Source organism: Carassius auratus, linkage group LG28B (genome assembly GCF_003368295.1).
Source record: "Carassius auratus strain Wakin linkage group LG28B, ASM336829v1, whole genome shotgun sequence".
NCBI classification, from domain to species: domain Eukaryota; kingdom Metazoa; phylum Chordata; class Actinopteri; order Cypriniformes; family Cyprinidae; genus Carassius; species Carassius auratus.
This window is the reverse complement of record NC_039293.1, coordinates 980201-1005636: the sequence shown is the minus strand read 5'-3', so window position 1 is coordinate 1005636 and position 25436 is coordinate 980201. Positions and strand designations below refer to the sequence as shown.

Here is a 25436-nt window from a genome sequence, read left to right as displayed (position 1 = left end):
CTCTCGCTGCACATACATTATCAGTAGTTAAGTATGTGGTCTTGAAGAGGATCCTTTTTTTCTCTCATTTGGACTTGGTCTTGACTTGGACTCAAAACTTTTGGACGTGGACTTTACTTGGACTCGACAAAGCTGGACTTGACTACAGGTCTAGAAATTGGTAATAAAATATGACAAGAACCCAGAGGTAAACTCTCAGAACAATTCATTTTGATAATATCAGATAACTTTTAAATAGTTGGTATCAGTTTCTTAATGTAATCATACACACACAGTTGGTGCTCCGCATTTAACCCATTCAAGTACACACACAGCAGTGAGAAGTGAACACACCCCCAGAGCAGTGGGCAGCTATAGATCCAGCACCCAGGGAGCAAATGGGGGTTCAGTGCCTTGCTCAAGGGCACTTCAGCCATGGGTATTGAAGGTGGAAAAAAGCAACTCGGCCAGCACCAAGACTCGAACCAGCGACCTTCTGGTAACTAGTCCAGCTCTCTAACCATTAGGCCACAGCTGCCCCACCAGACCACTGGCTGCTTTGAGACTGCTTGTGCATTCAGAAATCTCACTAGATTATTATTAAAATTAATGGCAAAATTAATGTTTGGAAATGTAAACTGATATTTTCTACTGACACACTACAGCAAAAGATAGATTTAACCAAGGTACGAACACCATTCTTTAACATGCCCCAGGGTTCCTTATCATTTTAATTTTTTTGTATTTGTTGTATTTGTATTTGTATTTTTTAAGCATAAATAATGTGATTAGTGTGTTCACACTAAAAAAGTGCACATCAAATACCCAGATGATGCACTTCAAGATTCACGATTTTTATTCGTCACATACACAATTATATAGAGCATATATAACAAGCCGTGAAATGTGAGTCAGGTCCGCTCCATGGACAGTGCAATTATTAAAGAATACAACACAGATGAAAATATACATAAATATAGCTATGAAAGAATTAAATTAAAGTAAACAATACAAATATAAGAATAAAATATAAAAAAGATGTATAATGTAGAATTAAATATAAAATGGTATGTGCATGAAAGTACACTGTATTCTTAAATATTAAGATACCCAGCAATGTACACTCTAAAAAACGCTGGGTTGTTTTTTCAACCCAACTGCTGGGTTGAGGCCGTTGGATAGGACTTTGGGATGTTTTAACCCAAGTTTGGGTTGAAAATAACTCTCTTTTTTAACCCAGCGGGGTGGGTTGAGGACGCGGACGTGAAGGAGAGCACGCACGTCATGTCAAAATCGTACGTCTCCAGTACGAGCAGCCGCCATTTTCTCAGCGTGAAGCGAGAAGCGAGTGAAAGACTATGGTAAGTAACGTTAAATATTCAAAATGTAAAGTTATCTTTTATTGTTTACCCGGTTGTATGAAAGGCGGAAGGTTTTATGAAAGGCGGAAACAAAGGAGCTTAACGTTATATATATATAAAAAAAACGGACGCGGTTTTCGCCTCGGACACGGAGGTCTTAACTGCCTCATGTAACGTTACTGAACGGAGGATGTACTTTTAATATAACGTCTGTGAATGTATTTTGTCATATTTACATAAGATTTTACATTATCTGTTCTCTTTGAGGCGTTAACAGACGGTTATGGTCACGGTTACGCTCATGTGAATTTGTCTTTTTTTTCGCGGTTAAACTGATTTATGTTTTTCTCCTAAAGGAAACGGCATTGTGTAGTAAAGACTAGCATAATTATTTTGAGGCTGTTGAAGTGGTAACTGTTAAAAGTATGTTTTACATGTAATATTTCAGGCTTGTCCAGCTCCTGTCTTCATTGTCCGGTTAAACTGAATGTATGTTTGTCTCCTAAAGGAAACGGCATTGTGTAGTAAAGACTAGCATAATTATTTTGAGGCTGTTGAAGTGGTAACTGTTAAAAGTATGTTTTACATGTAATATTTCAGGCTTGTCCAGCTCCTGTCTTCATTGTCCTCGCGCTGAGAGTTAAAAACACAGAAGCTGTTTGTGTGAGGAGTCACAGACCTGTGTGAGGATGAGGAGGAGGTGTTCTTCTGAAGAGAGGGACAGACGGTTTAAGGAGAGTAAACTTCAGAATAACATCAAGTTATCTTTATTTTACTAAGACTAAAATAATGTGTGTGTTTTTTTTAGATGTTGAAATCCAGAGACAAGATAACTTCATTCTTTGAGACTGATGTAAGTTAAATTATTATTACTTTTTTTTTAGAAAATTAATGTTTCTGTTGTGTCCTGCCTGTTAACTTCACATTTTGATGCAAAAAAGTGTGATTTTATAGATGTATGTATGTATATGTTCATATTTTATTGAAACCGTTGATGCCCCTCTTTGCAGAACTCAAACTAACTGGAGTTAAGGACACACAAGTCTGCTTGTGTGAGGAGGTGGTTTTCTCAGCTTCTTCTGAAGAGAGGGAAAGATCGTTTAAGGCAAGTAAACTTCATAATTTCATGTTATCAGTTGTTGTTTTTTTACTAAGAGTAAAATAATGTTTGTTTTTTGTTTTTGTAGATGTTAAAAGCAAGAGACATGGGAGATCATCATTCCTTTGAGATTTTATGTAAGTTATTTTTAGAAAATACATTTTTCTGTTGTCTCCTGCTGGTTTACTTTACATTTTGATGCAACAACAGTGTGATTACGTGCTCATTTCATTAAGACCATTGATGTCTGTGTTTTTTATTGCAGAAATCAAACCAACTTTGGAGTTGTCTGATTTGGAGAGTCATTATTCTTGGTCTTCACTCTTAGAGGTAAAGTTCACACAAAAAATAATTTACTTGCCCTCAAGTCATTCCAAACCTATAAGACTTTTGTCTGTCTTTACAACATAAATTAATATATTTTTAGTTTTCTCATAATATTTGTTAATCCATTTATAGTTTAGATAATCAGTATTTTCAAGCTTCATAAATATAGAGTTATTGTAGAAGTAAATTCTGATATTTATATGTGAATACATCTTAAATTATATGATAGCAAACATGTATGTTCAAAATAAAATACTGGTCTCCCAGACCAGCAATGGAGGACACAAAAAGAGAATATTAAATATATTCATACGTTTTCCAAAAAATTAGCAGATTTTGTATGAGTCTGGAAAAACATGAGGAGAGTAAATTATAAACATTTTAATTATTTGGTGAACTAACGGTTTGAAGAGCAACCCTCCATGTACGTGAATATTGTGAGGTATGTGAATGTCATGTCTGTTTTAATGTTTCAGTAAAGAAGCTTTCTGAAAGCAATATTTATTCAAACAATATCGCATGTCCTCACACTAGTGCTGCCATTATAGCATTCTGGAGCGCTGTGGTGGACTGAGACATTAAACAACCGCACAAAGTGTTGAAACTTTAACACAGATTATTTACCTATCCTTACGGATGTGAATACACCTCTACCTGAAAATGGATAGTTTAATTAAATGTTTAATTTTTTCAAATGTGTTTCTCTTAGGCCACTGATGAAGAACAGGCGGTGACTGGGATGAATGCTGGTCAGAGAGGAGAATCTTCTTTCCCCTAAACAGCGGTGGTTTTAAAGGAGGACGCTGCCCTGGATGATGTAGAAGATGTCACATGCTGTGCTGATGGGGTTTCTTCATGATTACATCAGTTATGCTAAAGAGATCATGAAAATTGACCGTGATGCATGATCTGTATTCATGGACTATGAAACAAACTGTAAGTGTATAATTTGTTAAAAAAAAAAAGTTAAATGCTTTTTCTGTGTTGTTTAGTAGAAGAGTTTACACTCTGTCATTCATACACCTGCTCACATTCTTTCACACACACACACACACATGCGTCTGTTAAATGTTATAATATCAAAGTTAATGTTGTGATTTATTTGTGTACTGTCATGCCAGAATAGTTGGAAAAAAACCTAACTAATTGTAAATTTATTGTATGTGTTTTCGTATATTTTTATACAATATATACAATTGAACAAAGTCCAATTTGATCTTAAGTTATATTCATCAAATGTTCAATGCTTTGTTTATGAACTCTGTAGCTGTTAATGCCATCCTTTTCTGCATTTCTTCTAACATGTTACTTTTTTACTTTTCTCTTGTTTTTAATAAATATTTTCCTTTTGGTAATTATTATTTGTGTGTAAAAGTGATATTTAAAATGAACAACATTTGTAGGTTTAATGCCTAGCTCAATTTGGGTTAATTTTAACGTAGAAATGCATTGTTTCCCCACATGGCTGCACTCTGCGAGTTTATTTTCTGCCAGCAGGAGGCGCTAAGAGCGGGAGAGGTAGGTTTCTCCGGTAACGGCTGCAGAGCGGTACTGAGCTCACAAACGCTGCCTTATCAAGCACATGCGAAATGATATCGAACATTTTCTAAATACAGTAGTTTTCCTTCTGAAATACAGTGATAAAAAAACACCCGCTCTGTTTTTTTAAACCCTGCAATATAGTCATTTTAAACCATAAAAAAGGCAACCCAGCAGGCTGGGTTAAATATGATAACCCAACTGGTTGGGTTAAAACAACCCAGCGCTGGGTTCGTCCCTTTTTGACCCAGCGCTGGGTTGTCAAAATAACCCAAATTGGGTTGTTTTCAACCCAGCAGTTTTTAGAGTGTACAAGAGGCATTGTGCATATGTGCATTATACTTTAGTCTTAAATATTAAGATACACAGGAATGTACAGGAGGCAAATGTGCAAACAGGTTGACACTTTCAGTATGTCAATGTGAGTTAGTAAATGATGAATATCTTACTGATAAAGTTAATATTAAGTAGAGACATGTAGATGTTAAGAGGCTGGTTTTGAGTTTAGGATCCTGATGGCCTGGGGGAAGAAACTCTTCCTAGTCTCTCTAACTATACTATTACTATAACTATCACAGCTTTAATTACTGTACATACTGGAGGTGGTGTGGCTTTCAGATTCTCATGTGAGCAAAATAAATAATTCATAAACTAGAGAGTTGAGTGCATAATGCACAGACTAATGGTGAATAGTGTGTTGTGCATAATTTGGGACAACTTATATTGGTAGCATATTGACTTGAATCTAAACTCTTAAAGGGGAAAATCTAACTTTTTCTGTGTTTAAGTGCTATAATAATGTCCAAGGTGCATATACCAAGCCAGAAAATTTAGTCATATTTGACAGATGTATATATATATATATATATATATATTTTTTTTTTTTTTTTATCACAGCTTCATTGGAATGTTATGAAACTTGGTGACTTTAATGGCATTTTGAATGTGAACACAAATAAAAAATACACATTGATGAAGGGGTGAAACTTTAAAACATCAAGAGTGCAAAACCAACACATTCACTCACACTCATATGCACAAACACACACTTACACTCACACACAAACTACGAACTGGTGTAACAGTAACACAGCAAATATTAAAAATAAAGGCAATAATTCAATACAATGCCGTAAAAAACTGGACACCATGGAAGGAGTTACACTTTAAAACAGTGCAAACAGTGCAAAACAGACACTTCCTCTCACTCTCTCTATCACACACACACACACACAATTATACACACTCAAATGAATTGGTATGGCTATACCTACGTGGCCAAAACTAGTCAGAAAACTGAAATCAAATCAGACCCGGAGGATCTGAGCTCTGATAAAACATTCCTGGTCATTTTTGTTAAATTTTTGTAGAATTTTAATGTTTTGTGTAACAAAATGCTTTATCTGTGTTCAAGTTTTAATGTAGTTAAAGTAATAAAAAAAAAAAAACTGACGATTCAAATCAACATGAAAAAAAAAAACATTTGCAAAAATCTTTGAAAATATCTTATAAATATCCAAACCCACAACTAAATTAAAATAAGTATTTGTCTAAAAACAATTAGAGCATTTATAGGCCTTTTATATAGAGCTATAGTAATCTGTGGACTTAACCATGGAATTACAGATCAGAATCAGAACGAGCTTTATTGCCAAGTATACTTGCGCATACAAGGAATTTGTTTTAGTGACATAAGCTTCCAGTACACAGAGACAACAACAACACACAGAAAAAATTAAAATACATATATGTTAATATAAATAGACAAATATTGAAAAATAAATTGAAGATTAAATAAATTGTATGAACAGTTGTGCTATAGATTATAATGGAATAGAATAGAGTGAGATGCAGGGATGTTCTAGGATGGAGGTGTGCCCATGAATTTTTTTTTTATAACTCTTATATTAAGCCTAAAAGTTCTGTATAATTAGGGGCGTGGCAACTTGAGTGACAGGTATGTTGCCGCTGCTGTCACCGCCATCGAGCTAGGTGGGCGTGGTTTCAGCAACCAACTCTGCCTCTTTGACCATTTTCGATTATCCAGGTGTGACACGTGGTGACACGCTGCCAAAATAGTGCCAGCCCGTTACACCCACTTTGAGCTTTGAAAAAAAAAAAATTTTTTTTTCAGAAATCTAGAGTTGACATCGTGGACACTACGTCAATGTTTTTATACAGTATATGGTTAATCACTCCATGAACCACAGGGCAGCATGGCAGCATGTCACAACTCTGTTTCTCATCAGCTCTTGTGTTAGATACTTTAGTCAAAACAAGGGCAGAGGAATGGGAATTTTACTATAACAGTGACAGCTATACAGTGTAGTCAACTACTCTGTTTACATAATGTTTGTGTTTTGTATGTTTCTGTAGTTGGTGTGATTCTGGAGAGTCCTGTTCATCCTGTGTCTGATGGAGATTCTCTGACTCTACATTGTTTATATCCATATACAAGCCCACCAATCCTCAGAGCTGATTTCTATAAAGATGGATCACTCATCCAGAGTCAAACTACAGAGATGATCATCTCTACTGTCTCAAAGTCACATGAGGGTTTCTACTACTGCAAACACCCAGAGAGAGGAGAGTCACCCAAGAGCTGGATCTCAGTCACAGAAGTCTCAAATGAATCTTGCTGTATATGTGAGCTGATTTATTTCTTGATATGCTCTCGTTCAGATATAGTGCTTGATAAAGTGTTTGTGTGTCTCTTTTTCAGCGTCTCATTCAGAATCTCAGATGTCTGTCCTCCACACACTCAGTTCTATACTGGCAGTTTGTCCATATCTGATAGTGACAGTCGTGCTGATCTTCAAGTGCTGCAGGATGAGAGGTATAACAGCTGAATGATTTATTTGAAGCCACTATAATCATATTTTATCAATAAACAGCTACTTCTTGTGTAGCTTTCAAATTTGCTTCAAAATAGTTAAAAGTCTGTGACTGTATAGCAATTAACAGGGAAAAAAAACTGAGACGTTGAGATGTGTGTGTGTGTTTAATTAACAGTTACATCTGTTGAAGAGGAAGAAACTGTTGTTTGACATTCTATTGGGATGGTGAGAAATGTCAGCTTCATCCTGAATTTCTCTTTATTCCTCTTCATTCTCTATTATCCTTTTCACAAGCTTTTACTTAGCTTCTGGCAGTTAACTTGCTTTAATGACCAAATTTTTAGAGCGATAAATGCATTTAAATGCAAGAGTGAATCCCATTAGTTATTGTACTCACTGTGTAAGAAATACTCAGATTGACAATGGCTAAACATTTGCTCTTTCTGTGTAAGCCTGTTTATAACCACATAATTTGTATAAGCACATATATTCCTTATTTTAGCCTAAGATTCCTGACTTATATCACTGCTAAGCTTTGTAGGTTTTTAAAATGTACCTGTCCATGTTTCCTTGTTTATATATATATATATATATATATATATATATATATATATATATATATATATATATATATAATTATATTGAAGATTCTTGGAGTGTGACCTTGTTACTTGAACAGTAAAAAAAAGGAACAACAGCCTCTTATTACAATGTTTTATCTTTTACATGCCAATCTCGACATATTTGTTGACAACTGATTTGTATGGTTTCCAGAGCCAGTGAATTCACATGCTTAATTTTTGCCTGGTGTGTGAAAATGCATGCTAGTGTTGGTAAGAGCTGTCTGTGGTGGATACATTCTGGTGGTCTTTAAAAACGCAACTGAACAGGAGCACATGGTGTCAAATACTGAATATGTTTTTAAATTTGTGAAAATCGAAGATAGTGTTGATAGTTGTGAGAAATCTTCTAGAAAATGTTATGCTTGTTTTTTATAATGGATTTTAATGTCTAAGCAATTAACTGTATTAAGGTTAGATATGTATTAATTAAGAAGCAATTAAGCAAATACTCTGTACTATGTTATTCTGCGGGCACCACTTAGACATCCAGCCATTGAGTGATGACAATCTGCTATGTATCTCTCTATGTATCTGTGAGGGGACCAGACCATATTACAGTGTCTGACATCATGCTTGCAAGTTCACACACCTCTTTTTTAGCGAATAAAAAACATGAATAAATTATTAGGAATGATTTCTGAAATGAGGAGTACTAATGTACTGTATTTCAGTGCATAACAGTTACTAAAATCCTGCAAATGAAGTGATTTTTTTATTGTTTTTCAGTTGTTGTCCTCATTATCTTAATATTCACTAGTTCAGTGGTTCCCAATCACGTTCCTGGAGGCCACCCAACACTGCACATTTTGCACCTCTCCTTTGTCTGACACACCCAGTTCATGTCTTGGAGTATTTACTAATGAGCTGAAGTTCTGAATCAGGTGTGTTTGATAAAGTGACATGTAAAATAATAATTTTTTTGGGGTGGGGGTCCAGTAATGTGGTTGGGAACCACTGCACTAGTTCACCAGTAGTTCACAGTTATGAAGAGTTTATCTTCATTCCTCTGCATGTAATCATACTTTCAGCTTGAAGTGAACTAAGGTAAGTACTTGAAGTTCTAAGTTTTGGATGCAATCTAAAAAACTACCAAAGATATTTATTTGTACATATTCAATCTCTCGCCTGCCTCACATCCTCCTCCAGAGCCCCCACCCTCCCTCCTCTGTTAGACAGCTGGCTGATATTTTTCACTTCGGAACTAAATGCTACTGTAATCTATATTAATTACTACAGTTAGTGTGAAGTTAACAGAAATACTATGAAATTTTAAGCAATTTGTGAACTTGAATGTTTTGTTCAGAGCCAATACATTTACCTGGTTATTTTTACACTTCTTGATGTTCTCACTGGTGTGTATGTTGCATATTAGCACTCACATGGTGAGAACTGTGGTTTGTGGTGACATAGTGGTAATACTTGTATGTTTCCAAACAGGAACACATGGCTGAATATGTTTAAAGTGGTGCAACACAAGAAAAAACAAGATTGAATAGTTAATGCTTTTACAAAATGCTGTCATGTTTGTGATATTTAATTATGGATTTTAGTGTCTAAGTAATTGAACTTACTGTAATTAATATAAAAAAATAAAATTAAAAAAAACTATGAGCAACAGTGATATTGATGTTTCTTAATTAATGAAAATCCTTATATGGTTTGTTTCAATCTGCATGGAATGCTAATAAAACAAGATCTGAAATCCACTGGTATGAGCTTCTCTTCACACTGCATGTGGTTTATCGCAACACCATAAACTATACATTTTTGAGCAGAAGAGCAAGAGGTCCCGGGTTGGGCGACCCAGAAAGAAGTAGCTGCTTTCTGGGGGATGGTGAAAGCACCTTCCCTTATAGTAATCTAATTGACCCCTGTACACTGCTGACCCCTTACCCAACCCTTAAATATATTTACACAAAAGTTTTTATTATTATTGTTATATTATTTTAAAAAACAAACAAAACAAATACATTAATTTTAAGTGTATCAAAATAAACTACAAAATACAGAAGCCACACCATTTATAAATAAATAAATAAATAAATTCAATTTTAAAAATACTAAGAAAATACTCTGTAACCCTTTCTATGAAGTATGTATTTACAGTACATTATAAGGGTATTCTTAAGGCATTATAATGAATGCATAATGCATTATTTAAAAAAAGTATAATATTTTGTATCATCGCATGTATATTCATAAGAACAGTTTTACTATATTATAATATTTGCTTATTTGTGGTTATAGCTTTTAAGAGTATGACGATTTCTAATGCAATGGATATGTTGCATCCATTTTTACAATGGTTTATATTTCTCATAGTTATAATGTTATGTGTATCATATCTTGCCATTTTTTGTATGCTACTTTACTTAAAGCGGTCAAAGACCACTAGTAGTAATAATAATAATAATAATTATAAATAAATAAAAATTTTATCTCAAATTGCCATTAGATCAGATATCAGATCAGATGAAAGTGTAATATGACACATTTGCTTTGACCTTTTTTTATTGTAATTATCAGTTTGATTATTTTGATGGTACCCTTTAGACAGCTGTTTATAAATAACTCTGCAACTACATATCAACTTGCACTCAGAGTATTAGTTTTTCTTCTACTGTAAATACTGTATATGCTTACACTTTATTTTGATGGTAAACAGCAATGCAAAGTGTCTTTGCAAGTATGTCCAAACATACCATACTAGATTCTACCATTCTTGAGCATACTAACTCTAATGAGAGTTGGTTGGCATGTAGTTCCAAAGCTGCTTATAGTCGACTGATTAAGAGGACCATCAAAATAAAGTGTAACTTTATAAAACATTGCATTTTTTCAGCTGTAGTATTAAGCTAATATTAGCTCCACAGAAACACTAAAATAACACTCAACATCTTACCATTCACAAGCTGTAGTCTTAAATAAATTGTTTTATTTAAGTTTATGTTTATGTTTATTATACCTTAAATAAACAATGTCAAGATATGATACAGTCCATTATACTGTAAATGAAGTAGATTTAATATGGTGTTCATTGTGTGTTATAAATAATCAAACTCTTAAACGTTATGCATTCATTATAAATACGGGCTTCATAGAAAGTGTTACCAAATACTATTACAACGGAGCATGAAATTCATTCGTAAACCTTCCATCATTTGGCCTATTTAATCTATCCCTTCACCATTACACTGACTCAGTTAATTAAGTAAAAAATGTTTGATAGCAACTGCTTTTTTTCTGCCTGAGTCATGCAATAAATCGGACATATGCAACCAGTTAACAGATAGCTAACTAAATATTCACATATCCCTGTGATCTCCCAGATGAAGGTTAGTTTTAAAGTAACCAACATTTTAATGTTTAACATTTTTTGAATGACATATAATTGTATTCTAATTTAGCTTCTAGGTGTTTGGCAACTACATTGCCTGAATTAGTTTAAGTCTTCGGTTATTTTAATTGTGATGATTTTGGCTCACATTTAACAAAAACCCACCAATTCAGTATCTCAACAAATTAGAATACTTCATAAGACCAATAAAACATTTTTAGTGAATCGTTGGCCTTCCGGAAAGTACCTTCATTTACTGTGCATGTACAACTGTCAGATCATCAGTTTTCTCATGATTGCGTAGCCTAGTAAACCAAACTGAGAGACAACTTTGAAGGCTCAGGAAACATTTGCAGGTGTTCTGAGTTGATTAGCTGATTGGCATCATATTCATTATATTCTAATTTGTTGCGATATTGAATTGCTGTATTTTTGTTAAAGTTGAGCCAAAATCATCACAATAAAAAGAACCAGAGACTTAAACTACTTCAGTCTGTGTACATTGAATTTATCTAACACACGATTTTCACAATTTGACTTGAATTACTGAAATAAATTAACATTTTTTCCACAACATTCTAATTTATTGAGTTTCACCTGTATTTTATGTGTGTTATGGAAATGTTAACATTTGCATTGATTGATCTCTCTCAAATACATTTATCTTACATATATCTTTTGAATGTAATTATTAATTGACAGCCAATAAGTATTCAATGATCAAGGTATAGCTTAGTCAAGAGAGTAAATGGGTTTTCTTGTGTAACTCTTTAAGGGTCACTCAGCTAGTGAGAATTTGTCAGGTGTGTACATATGTGTCAGTGTTTACATGTTTTTATGAACACAATATCAGATGTGATGTGACATGCCATGATGGAATGTAATGGTTGCCTTTATAAGCTGCTGTGAGCCTGTTTGTTCTCAGACAGCAAGGTGTGTGTAAACCAGATCATTTTCTGCAAAAATTAAAGTAAGACAAAAGACAAAACCAGATCATTTTCTGCAAAAATTAAAGTAAGACAAAAGACAAAACTCTGTTTGGTTTTTCATTCTCAGTCTTCCCAATCATTAAATTACTTCATTAAATTATAATTTTGTCGACATGTGTCAGGCAGTCATTCATGCAAGGGCATGCAAACTCATTGTGGCAGGCGGGGCGTGGTTTAGCAAACCCTGCAGCGGGGGAGAGCGTCAGAAGACGTGCGGTGAGTGAGTGGGTTAAGCGCAAATAATGAACACCTGTCTCTGCTTGCAGTAATTGGCGTGGAGAGTATAAAACACCAGGAGAAACAGGAGCGGGGGAGAGAGAGAAGGACTGCTGGCTGCTATACTCCTGGACCACGGAATTTATGTTATCAGTTGTTATTTTCCGTGCCCTTTTGTGATTGTTATTATTTTTTTAAATAAAAGCAGTCAGTAGTAACAGCCGACCCTGCCGTCTTCCTTCCTACACAGCGAACATTGTTACACTGGTGCCGAAACCCAGGAAGGAAGATGGATGCCACCGCCGTGCTTGTGCCCTCCGCTGCACCATTTGCGGAGCTGATTACATCCCTCGCGGTCATGCAACATGATCAACACCAGGCCCTGCTGGACATACGTCAGGAATCAGGAGAGGCGGTTTCAAGCCATCCTCCAAACCCAGCAGGAAGACCGCGAGAGGTTCCGGTGCTGGATGGACCGAGAGGTACGGCCCAACAAGCTGTGCCCGCCCACCACCCTCTGCACAAAATGGGGCCTGAGGACGACCCGGAGACATTTCTGGTGTTATTTGAAAAGTCGGCTGAGGTACAGGATTGGCCGCGGGACCAGTGGCCGATGCGCCTGATCCTGCTGCTCTCCGGGAAGTCCCAGGTAGCGGCACAGCAGCTTCTGGTGCAGAACCTCCTGGTTTTTGACGACCTGAAGAGGGCCATCATCCAGCGGGTCGGCCGGAGCCCGGAACAGCATCGCCAACGATTCTGCTCCCTGGAGCTAGGCGAGTCTAGCTGACCCTTCGTGATGGCCCAACAGCTCCGGGACTCTTGCCACAAATGGCAGAAGGTAGTCGATCGTGTGGTGCTGGAGCAGTTCGTCACTCGGCTGCCAAGAAAAACTGCCGAGTGGGTCCAGTGCCACCGCCCCACGTTGCTGGAGTCAGCTATTGATCTCGCGGAGGACCATATGGTGTCATGCCCCGGGGTCGGCGAATTTCTTCCGTCAGCTTCTCTCTCTACTTTTTTTTCTTCTCCTTCTCTCTCTCGACCTGTCCCTTTACCCAGGTGCCATCCGCCCAGCCCCCCTCAAGTCCCGCCCCGGGGGGTACCTATCAGGCATTGATGGATTCAGGATGTAACCAAACCTCAATCCATCAAAGTTTGATACAATCCGGGGCATTGGATAAGAGCCACATGGTTAAAGTATGGTGTGTACACGGGGATGTGGTTGAGTATCCTATTTTGCCAGTCGTTATCAAATTTAGGGGACAAAACCATAGTGTTGAGGTGGCAGTTAATCTGCACCTCCAGCATCCGTTAATTTTGGGGACGAATTGGCCAGCGTTTAAAGAATTATTGGGGGCTTTATGCACGCATGCCTCTTAGGGAAAGAATGCTCCAGAGGGGGATGCGAGAGTGCTGGTGGGAGAGACTGAACCGGGACCACTGAGTACTGCCTCAGGGGAACAGAGCAAAATCGAGAGAATTATTCTCTCGGAGTGCAATGATTTTCCCCTGGAGCAGTCTCAGGATGAGACGCTGAAACGTGCATTTGAACAGGTCAGGACCATCGACGGTCAGCCTCTCCATCCTGGACAGCCTCTTACCTATCCATATTTTGCAATAATTAAAGATAGGTTGTATCGAGTGACCCAAGACTCTCAGACAAAAGAAGATACAACCCAGTTATTAGTTCCTAGGAGCTGCCGGGAAATGCTTTTTCAGGCGGCTCATTCTAATCCAATGGCTGGTCATTTAGGACAAGGAACGACACCAAATCGCCTCATGACCCATTGCCGGGCATTCACAAGAATGTGCGCAGGTGGTGCGCGGCTTGTCGTGAATGTCAGTTGGTAAACCCACCGGCCACCCCAAAAGTGCCTTTGTGCCCCACTCCCATTAATGCAGGTCCCCTTAGAGAGAATTGGCATGGACCTCATCGGGCCATTAGAGCGATCAGCACGAGGACATCGTTTTGCATTAGTCATTGTGGATTATGCAACATGATATCCAGAAGCAGTGCACACTTTGGGGCGGCTCTCTGTGGAGAATTTGTTACAGGCCCAAGACAAACAGAGCCAGCTGTATAACAGGGGAATTACTTGGCAAGGACCGTTTGAGGAGCCGCCACTGGGGTGAGCTCTGGGGCTAGGATAAGGGCTGTGAACAGTCTTTTCCTCCTCATCTTTCTCCCTTGGTTACAGGTGAATTGGGCAGATGGCAAGCTTGTGTGAGCTGCAACCGGCGGGCTTGACATCAGACCAGCTAATGGAGGGGTTTCAGATCGGGTTCAGAGACTCTCCAGACACCGGATGACTGGCTGCTTCCAGTCGAGGTTGGTGGTGTCTGGGAGCTCCTTCGGCTGATGGTACATCATCCCGAGCCAGAACAGCATCACAAGGGTTTCACCCTCGAGGGAGCAGGTTAGGGCGAGTGACAAATGCCCTCAAGTGGACAATCGGGTAAAGGCTTGCCTGAGCCACGGCAGTGAACCTTGCTCATTCCTCCATATGAGCAGGAAGAAACAAATGGGAAAACAAAACACTTAAAAAAAATTAAACCAAAATTTAAACGAATCGTTCATTTTGAACAAACCTTTAATGTGACTCGGGAAAAACAAGTCGGCTCAGTGAGCGATTAGTTCAGTTGTGCATGCTCAAAATTCTAAAGGTTCTGTACTGGAATTAGTCTAGTTCATCTGTTTCAGTCAGTGCAGTCTGAGGCGTAAAGAGAATTGATTAGATCATCTCATGAGTCTTTCAAGTTTGAGTCATTTCTTTATCACATTACAGACCCATAAGCTTTAACCTATGCTGTCTGAGCCCGAAAGAGACTTAATAATAATGATAACCAACTCTTTTATTACCTTTGTTACAACAAGAGGTGGAAAGAGTATTAAAATTTTGTACTCAAGTAAAAGTACTGCTACTTCAGTAAAATGTTACTAAAGTACAAGTAAAGTTACCAGTCTAAAAATCTACTCAAGTAAAATTAAAAGTACCTCATTAAAAATGTACTCAGAGTAAGAATTACCAAGTAACTTTTTAACAGCGTGGGTACGGTGGGGGATTCTAGTGTAGTTCAAAAAAGACAAGGGGATATAAATCTCAAACTAGTTTTAATTGAAGGAACACCTTTACAAATTAAAGTGCAATAATAAAAATGTAATAAAATAAATAAAAATATAAAACATTCAAATTATTTACGCAGATATGAGTAATTTATTTGCAGATCATGCCATAAAACATTTTAAACAATACAACCAATGAATATTGCTGTGAACTGAATTTAGTAGAGCATCCTTTTCCTAAATACAAATGAGTTGTACTACAAAACTTTAAATCTAAATTGGGTCAGGGACCTTCCAAGTATTTAAAAAATAATTGTTTATGTTTCCCTGCCCTTCTGTATATCTTTACAGTGTATTTGTGTGTTCATCCTTACTATATGAACCTTTTGTTAAGTTTGAGCAGAAGTTGATTTTCAAAGTTAGCAGAGTTCATCCTTGCCTGCTTTGCAGTGAACAACAGTCAAGCACAGCTGAAGAGACGCTCACAGGCGGCTGAGGCAGGAAGACCAGTGTTACGTTTGAGAGAAAGGTTTTTGATGCGTGGAAATGAGTTCATCGGATCCATTTGGTTGAGATACAAGCAAGGTTCCCATCTAGCTCCCCTGTACCTTGTGACCTTCTGGACTTCATGGAAGAGAAGAAATCATCTTCATCTGATGAATGTTGCCCGACTTGCTGCACAGCTGCCTCTGCCATCTGGTCAAGATGTTGTCTCACATAGACCAGACCTGTTGAGTGACACCACAGAACAATGCATAATAAATATATTTCTGTCAATGCAGAAACTACAAAGATTAATATTACTACACTTACAACACTATTATTGAGTAGTAACAAAGTAGACAAAACTGGGATTTAAATTACCAACTGATTACACTATGATATAAAACAATGAAATCATACCTGCTTCTATGATTTCACCCCTCTCAGTCCAGTTGTTCTTGAACTTTGGCAGAAGGATTGCGGCAGCAATCAGTTCAGGGTCTTGCATCATCCCACCAAAGAGCTTTTGGACACCATCCTTAACTGCTCTGATAAGGGGCACATCTTGGAGGATGACTCCTGTCTGCTGCTAAACAACTCTACAGTGACGAATCAAAACAGTAATGTTGTAATGTTATACAGTCATGTTTAAATGTAATGCAACATCAGCAAATCTACTCTAAAATATAACAGTTTTCATTTTATTTCATATGACACTTAAATCATGACGCTGGAAATAGCGCTAGCTTAATTGTGCAACAACAATTTTGCCCTCCCTATTAATCACCGACCCTCTTGCTGCACAACATTGAAAATGTCCGGCACTGATGCAATGCAACAGTTCAACAATTGTGTAAACTAAAGATACAGGTAATATTAACTTACCTCAACATGCTTGCGCAGGTTTGATGTTGAGTTTTTATAAGCTGCCAGTTCAGTACACAAACACAGCTTACACTGCATAATAAAGCTGTTGCCTTGAAGTCGAAGTGAGTGATCGCTTAAATATGGCCAGGGGTTTGCTTGATGACAAATTGATGGCATTTCGCTTTCAGATGGGTCTGCATCATCTGTTTTGTCCGTCCCCATCATTCTTGTGATTTTAGTGCATTTGTTCTCTCACCCATCAATCAATCGGGCACAATTTTCCCCTTCCCTTTTTTTTTTTTTTTACTCAGTAATGGGTATGATTTAAAATGTAGCAAGGTACAAAACCTAAAACAAAACATACTTAAGTAAAAGTAAAATTACAGATTTTAAAAACTACTCTAAAAAGTAGAAGTACATGAAAAAACTACTCAATTACAGTAACACGAGTAAATGTAATTCGTTACTTTCCACCTCTGCATTCAGTGTATAGAAAATAACCATAATGAAAGAAATTCATACATTTATAAACTGTAAGAAGTAAAAAGCTACAATTTGAGACCAGAAATGCAGTAACTGTAAGAGTAAATAATAATTATAATAATGATAACTATAATAATAATGACTATGCACCATTTGTAAGGAAGCTTGCAAATTAATTTCTCTATGCAATGCTGTCACGTCACATGACAAAAGAATGAACGATAGGTTAAAACCTTTTATGCAGTCTTTATATTATTATTATTATTATTATTATTATTATTAAACAATTCAACCATTAAAACATTAAGGCTGTGCATTTAAAATCATAAAGACAAAAATAATAAAAATAATAATAATAGTAATAATATCCACACACATTTGTTATAGTTTTGTATTGTTTGTAATGTGATCAAGATTTGCATAAGTACAGTAATAGTAGACGTTAGGGAAGTAAAACCTAATATTTTAATTATATTTGCTAAAATGAACAAAATGACTAGAATAAAGATTGAATAAAGAGCTGAAGGAGACTCAAGGTCAGAGTCGGTAAAATGATCTGAACTTCCCATCACTATTTTGAATTCAATATGTTGAGAGGAGGCAGTTTAAATATCAGTCACCAGGGGCGTTCTACTTCCTGTTTCTCAACACTGAAATAATGTGGATACTGCAAGATTTGTTAGCAAATTAGCTAACAATTCGGTGTCTTGCCAGCTCATGTGTAGAATCACAACTGATTGATTGCACTGACATATTGCTGTCTGTGTTTCAGGATGTGTCAAGTTTTTCAAGGGGAGAGGTGAAAAGAATTCACCAAAACAACACCAGAATCTGAATGCAACTGTCAAATCGAAATATTTGTGTCAAATGCCAACACAGGCTAAAAAAGAATACAGAATAAACAAGGAAACCAAACTTTTGATTTAATTTGCATTTTCAAAATATTGTTCACAAATCTGTCTAAATCTGTGTTAGTGAGCACTTCACATTTGCCAAAATAATTCATCCACATCACAGGTGTTGCATATCGAGATGCTGATTAGACTGCATGATTATTGCACAGGTGTGCCGTAGGCTGGCCACAATAATACCACACTTGTGTTTATAATTTTGTTCAGTGTATGACTGATATAAGAGAAATGTGTTTTAGTAAAGCAAACTTTTTCTTTCTAGACACACTTCCTCTTTCACCTTAGTCTTGCAGTTAAATATTGAGGCATGTCTGATATAGGCACATCTTTCTAAAAATGTTTATAAGAAAAAATAAAGAAATGAATAACAGTTTTTACTGACTGTGTCACTACTCAGTCAAAAGTGTGAAACATACAGTGACCAGTTTAGCCTGATTCTCCAACAAATGACTTGAGTCGGTTCATTTTAATGTAAATAATTTATATAAATATAAAATTATAAAATGCGATAACTGTAATACAATTACTGAACAAATGACTCTTATGAGAAGGTTGTTTTTAGTGAATCTTAAACAGTAATGTTTACTGTGTTTCAGTGATTACTGAAATTAGGAGAACGGTCCCACTTTTATATTAGGTGGCCTTAACTACTATGTACTTACATAAAAAATAAGTACAATGTACTTATTGTGTTCATATTGCATTGTAAAACACTTTTGCTGCTATTGAGGTGGGATGGGGTAAGGTTAGGGAGAGGGTTGGAGGTATGGGTAAGTTTAAGGGTGGGATAAGGTGTAAAGTATGGGTCAACAGTGTAATTATAAATGTAATTACAGAAATTAAATACAGATGTAATTACATGTCATTTTTTTATATAAGTACAATGTAAAAACATGTATGTACACAATAAGTACATTGTACTAAATTATTAATTAAAATGTAAGTACATAGTAGTTAAGGCCACTTAAAATAAAGTGGGTCCAGGAGAACTTACTGGACTATGAATTTTTACTTTCTGTTGTTCTGATGTTACTGTTATCTTGTATTTAAGGCTCACAAGACTACAGATACTGAGCTGTTGTTCAAGACAAGCCATAGATTAAGATACACATTTTATTGAATAAAAACACATTAAAAGTGTTTGTAAAAACAGGCATCAAATACTTAACTAAGAAAGGCACTTGGGTTCATAAACTGCAATCATAATCATTACATTTGTTTTAATGCTAAATCACCTGAGCAGAACTTTCAAAATACATTTTCAGTTTAATACTGACCGACTCATAACAGCATTCCTATATAAAAGTCTGACATTTTCTGAAAACATTTTATAAGATAACAACATTATCAATTGATTATCTTTAAGACATGAAAGTGGCGTGACATACTGCCAAGAATGGTGACCCATACTCAGAATTCGTGCTCTGCATTTAACCAATCCAAAGTGCACACACACACACACACACACACACACTGTGAAAACACACACAGAGCAGTGGGCAGCCATTTATGCTGCGGCGCCCGGGGAGCAGTTGGGGGTTTGTTTCAGCTCGGTTTTGAAACGAGGACCTTTCGTGTGTTAGGTGAAAATGATGACCACTACACTACAGAAAGTCCACAGTCCATGAGGTACATTTGTATGTCTTTAATCTGTCCAGTTTTTTTTTTTTTTTTTTTTTTTTTTAAGATCTGACCGCAGGTTTCAGGAAGTCTTGAGGCTTTCACACACTCTGTTTCTTTAACTTTCTGTCATCATTCAGTCAGTATGGGGCTCCGTCAACTTCCTCTTGTGCTCTGTGAGTATTATTCTTTCTGTGTATTTCAGTAGGTGTTAATTGCTATTATATTATGTAAATAATTATATTATTCAGTGTTCCTGGATATTATATTATTATTATTATTATTATTATTATTATTATTATTACTGCTCTCTGAGTTTCAAGCCCGGCTCTAGTCCAGGATATACTGTAAGAGTGAGAGATGATTTTGAGAGAGGAAGTGTGCAGTTAGTGCTGTTTGTGAGAGTGAATGCACTCTATAAAATAGACAAATGATCAGTTCAGAGTTTACAATTTCATGAGTTTCTTCTCTTTGTGTTTTAGTGCTGATTTCAAACATCCACTCTCAACAAACTAAAGGTGAGTCAATTTGATTCATGTATACAGAGTTCATTGTTCACTGGAGACTCAGTTACTCTGAGATGTGAGTTGGATCAGTCATGGGGTGCATGGGAGTTTCTCTGGAGTAAAAACTCAAACACTGAGGGCCCTATCATACACCCGGCGCAATGCGACGCAAGGTGCAGCGCAGGTGTGTTTGCTAGTTTCAGTCCCACGCCGTTCGCATTTTCCCATCCAGCGCCATGTCGTTTAATAAGCAAATACAATTGCACCCATTTGTGCGCCCATGGGCGTGCTGGTCTAAAAAAGAGGAGTGTTCAGGTGCATTCCTGGCGCAATGCTATTTTAAGGAGCTGTAAACAGACTGCGCCATAGACCAACTCAAACCTAGTCTCAAGTCAATGGCGCAAATTGTATTTATTTATTTATTTAAAGAGTTGGTAGAAAATAAACCTCTGGGCGGGTTCACAGTGCGCGCTGACTTTGCTTATTGCACACAGGGATGCGCATCACACAAACATGCCAAATATTAAAAACAAAAGAATTACGGTGTAAAAAATTGTGTAGTCTACATAAATATAAAAATGTAATGATGGATAGTCATTGCATGTATTAGAATTTGGCTACCTATTTGCAATTCAGCTTATTACTACTTATGATGAATGAAATTGGTGAATTAATGGAACAATCATGGCAATACACATACATATATACAGGGCCGTATCTGGGGTTTGCGGGGCCCCGGTGCAGGTTGTACCAGTGGGCCCTGTTTGAAATTGTTTAAATTGTTTTGTATGTTTGTTCTATTTATTTACCTATGCTGTTTACACAATGTTTACGTTTTTTCAGGTTTGTAGGTGTCCAGGTACAGAACCATAATAATCAAATGTAAAATAGCACTGTATAGTCTTTACTGTAAAAAATTCTATATACAGTCAAACCAAAATTTATTCAGACACCTTCAACATTTCTCAAATTATCACAGTTATTTAATTTGCTATAGTTCATAAAATGGTGATAAAATATGACAATAACTGTGTCAAGTTATACTGTGTCAAACAAATTAATCTTGATAACATCAGACAACTTTGATAGAAAGTTATTTAATGATGTACAATCATTCAAAAATTCAGACAACTGTTAGTATGACAATATTTACACAACTATCTATACTTTGTTGATCAATTACCAAGCAATGGCATTTTTTTTTTGTTCGGTCTGTGGTGTAAAAAGGTTGCATTAGCAATTAAAGAAAAAATACTTAAGCAAAACATGGTCAAGTCTAAGAGTCTGAATAAGTTTTGGTCCCAAATTTGTTTTTTCAATTTTACTGGTAGTCCACTTTATAAAGAATTTTTGTGTATAATAGGGTGAATTGCCCTAATGTGGGACAGTTTTTGCATTTCAGATTTCTTTGACATATTGCAGTGTGTAACCAAAACATTAAATTCACAACCAATACCATTTTAAAAACCCCAGGATGCGTCCTAAATAAATCAAAAGAGAAAAAGCAGGTAACACATTCATAAATTAAATGATATACATATTAGTGCTCTTAGTGCAATTCGTCTGAGAAAATTTGCAGCTTCCTAATGTGGGACACTGATGATAAAAGGCCAAAATCACCTAGTAGAATAGTCAAATTTTAAAGTTACTGTAAGTATTTATCTGGATAAAATATGATAGATTTGATGCATTTATTATAAAGACGTTAAGCAACTATTATCATAGACCTGTGTTGTGTTGTGTTCCTAATTAATAATTCCTGACTGTTCTCTAGTTCAACAAACACATGCAACCACAGCAGGCATAACCTAGGCCCATTTGAAGGCAAAATATAAAACCACAGTTGAGACTTTGTGTTAAGTTAAGTTTAACTTTAGGCTAGATCTGTCATGATCCGGGTTCCTCCTTTCTCTGTCCCCCTCATGTGGTCATCCTGCACACTCTTTCTCTACACCATCACTTTAAATTCATTAGTCCCAGCTGTTCCCACTTACCCAATCCTTCCACCTGTTTCCCCTTTTCCCTGATTCCTCCTGCTATTTCTACCTCCGCTTTCTCTAAACCTGTTGTCAGTTTATTGCAGGCGATCACTGCTGAAGACACATCTCTTACCTGCTGAATCAAGTGTTGTGTTGTCCTGTCTCGTTCTGTGCGGTTTGTCTGGAATTCATTCCCCTTCACGCTCCTTACTGTGCTCTACCAACTCTGACTAGTGGTGGGCAGAGCGAGGCTTCATGAAACACTGAAACAGTTGAAGCAAAGTGCCGTATTTGTTTCGAGGCTTCGAAACTTTACCGACACCCGTCTCCACGGTGACACCTAGTGGCCAATTGCCCATGTCATCTGAAACAACTTTGACAACAAGCCATTTAAAAATAAATAAAAATATTTTGTTTTCGTTAATGTGGTGATATTTTAAAATCCTATAATAATATCCTATATAATCCTATATCATAATAATAACTAGGTTATTTTGGTCATGAAAAATGAATAAAACAAATAAATCCACAATGGTCTAATTTTTTTTTTTTTTTTTAAAGATTTTTATTCAAAAATATTAATTGCTCTGCTGTGGAAGGGCTTAGCCTACTTCTTTTTTTACTGATAATTTCTCCAGCCTTAGAAAAAATCCTCTCACAAGGGACACTTGTTGCTGGCATGCATAGATATTTTTTAGCAAGGACATACAAATGAGGAAAAATCACAGCTCTCTCTTTCCAGTAACTTAGTGGATCATGGGTTCTTGGCAAAAATGCATCTTTTAGGTACTTTTTAACTTCTACTGTGGCATCTGCTGTGGCACTGTGTATCGCCTGGGTTTCATGGATACGACTATCAAAAAGTTCCCATAAACTTTCCTGGGTTTCTGTTGTTGATGTTGTTGTTGATGATGATGATGATGGGCCTGATGTTGACTGTGGCTCTGAATGAAAGTAAAAACAACAATTAGTTACTAAGTCTAAACTGACAGCATATATGAAGTATAAGTCACATAATTATTCAGATGACATAACTCCATAATGTCAGATGAAGAGTGAAACTGCTTACCAGGAGTTGCTGTGTTTGAACGCATCAGCGAAGCACACTCCAGTGTGATCTGCTTTTCAGCCTCCTGGGCTTTGGCAGGATTTCCAAAACCCACATTTTTGAACCTTGGGTCCAGCAGTGTAGCCAGAGCCAAGGCTCTGAATGACTCGTACCCACCACATCTTGAGTGCAGACCTTCTTGCAGGTGTGTGCCTGTTCAAAACACAAGCAAACCATATTGGTTATATTGATAAAAAATAATATGACAGTTGTGGCCAATACATTACATACAGTAGTATGGTCATTGTGGCCTACCTAATTGTGCAGTTGATTCCTGTGCTGATTGGCCTTTTTTCTGCGATAGCTTGTGCTGCAACATCCTGTAAAGTGGTATGAGCTTTGAAGCAGACACTCTCTGTTCCTCTGACAACTCTGTCGTTGCGAGTTTGAAAGGCTGCAGTAGTGACAATGATTCTTGTATAATGTTATACTCAAAACTTGTCAGCGGAGCAGTATCACTGTTTAAATTTGATAGCGCTGCACCCACTGGCTCTCGTTGCTCATACAAGCGCTGCAACATGTCATAAGTGCTGTTCCATCTTGTGTCCACCTCCTGCATCAGTTTCAGAGCTGGTCTGCCCATCAAGCCCTGCATCTCCACAAGCTTGTCCTTTGCTTTGCAGCTGGATCTAAATAACCCCACTATCTTTCTGGCTTTCTGTCGTATTCCATTGATGAGTGGGGTTTGATCTAGGGCCTTTTTTACAATTAAATTTAAATTGTGGGCAAAACATGGGACATGCCGAAGGTTCAGTAGCTGGGCACTTAAGATCATGTTGGATGCATTATCAGTCACCATACACTGAACTTTGGTGGTTATTCCCCACTCGGCCATTAGCAAAGCTTTAGCCTCCATGAGATGCTGGGCTGTGTGTGTTTGGTAAAACCTCCTTACACCCAGTACAACAGTTGCCAGCTTTGCCTCTGGTGTTATGTAGTGGCAAGTAACACCAAGGTATCCGTCCATATTAATGGAGGACCACATGTCAGCTGTAAGGCTAACAAAATCTGCCTTTTTTAGGTCCTCCATTGTCTTCTCCTTAGAAATGTTGTACCTTTCGGTTACCATCGTTTTAAGTGCCTTCCGGGATGGGAGGACATAGCTTGGATCAAGTTTGTTCACAAAAGCCATGAAACCCTCATCCTCCACGATAGTGAAGGGCTGCAAATCCTTTACCACCATGTCTACAAGAGCCTCATCCAATTCCCTCTGTCTGCCTTTTAAAAGAAAATAAAGATAAAAGATTAAAAGTACTTTCACCAAACTAAATTTAAAAAAAAAATAAAAGCTTTTTCAAGTTTGGAAAAGTTTATGCTCAGTGTGCAAAGACAGATCAAATACAATATAAAATTACAACAATTAGGAAAACCAAAATGTTGTCTTCAAGCCTATAAAAATATCTATGTAATACAGTGACTAAGTTTGTGAGATGTTACATTTACATATTCAGAGTGAAGCTGTTTTCAACAGGATTGGGAGTTTTGGAAAAGATTGACGTTACGTTGTAAGGCTGGTGGACACAAGCCTAAGTCTATTTAAAACTATGGACTTTCTAAACAGTGTTACATGAAGTACATATTATATCAAACAATGTATACCTTGTTTAGATGGCCCAGCAGTGTCAGTAGCAGGCCTAGGTACAGGGGGAATGTTACCATCCTCTGCACACTGCAAAATGGCAGGATGAGTGCTCCTCAAATGGCGCATCATGGATGATGTATTGTTGAAGTAGGCTAGCTGCCTATCACAATACATACATCTCACTTTATTTGGGGTTTCCAAATGGAAATGCTCCCACACCACAGATTTACGGCATCTCTTCTGTGGAGCCTCCATTTCTCTCTATTCTATTAATGTCTATATATATCTATCTATCTATGAATCTATATATTTATGAAAGTATATATATATATATATATATATATATATATATATATATATGAATCTCTCTCTCTCTCTCTCTATATATATATATTAATATATGAATCTATATATAAATTTATATATCTATGAATCTATCATCTATATATATATGAATCTATCTAAATTCTATATCTCTAACTACTGTGCTATCTGTCAATATCTAACTTAGCCTATATAAATGTGTCAC

The 25436-nt window shown here is 36.7% G+C and overlaps 2 protein-coding genes across 3 annotated transcripts in view; one reads left to right on the top strand and one right to left on the bottom strand.

The window, feature by feature from the left end:
- Nucleotides 1-25436, top strand: part of LOC113067641 (B-cell receptor CD22) — a 69434-nt gene that overhangs the window by 27635 nt on the left and 16363 nt on the right. Inside the window, exons 1-2 of one of the 2 annotated variants that reach the window (XM_026240017.1) lie at nucleotides 19855-19908; nucleotides 20215-20250. The exons of the other annotated variant lie outside the window; for it this stretch is intronic. Coding sequence (XP_026095802.1) covers nucleotides 19878-19908; nucleotides 20215-20250 — 67 coding nt within the window. The 5' untranslated portion in view covers nucleotides 19855-19877. Of the gene's footprint in view, nucleotides 1-19854; nucleotides 19909-20214; nucleotides 20251-25436 lie in introns of those variants that run through there. 2 annotated transcript variants of the gene reach the window in all.
- LOC113067643 (zinc finger BED domain-containing protein 4-like) lies at nucleotides 23168-25185 on the bottom strand. Its single transcript, XM_026240018.1, has 3 exons — nucleotides 24925-25185; nucleotides 23581-24543; nucleotides 23168-23478 (listed from the first exon to the last, which is right to left on the bottom strand). Exons 1-3 carry the CDS (start codon nucleotides 25160-25162, stop codon nucleotides 23198-23200), a joined length of 1482 nt encoding a protein of 493 aa, XP_026095803.1. The 5' UTR covers nucleotides 25163-25185; the 3' UTR covers nucleotides 23168-23197.

Bases quoted from the DNA above. Each gene is read 5' to 3' on its own strand.
- LOC113067643 (XM_026240018.1), bottom strand. From the start codon at position 25,162: ATGGAGGCTCCACAGAAGAGATGCCGTAAATCTGTGGTGTGGGAGCAT. The intron at 24,544-24,924 runs GTATACATTGTT...TTCTTTTAAAAG, and splicing joins TGCTGGGCCATCTAAACAAG to GCAGACAGAGGGAATTGGAT. The intron at 23,479-23,580 runs GTAGGCCACAAT...TGTTTTGAACAG, and splicing joins GGAATCAACTGCACAATTAG to GCACACACCTGCAAGAAGGT.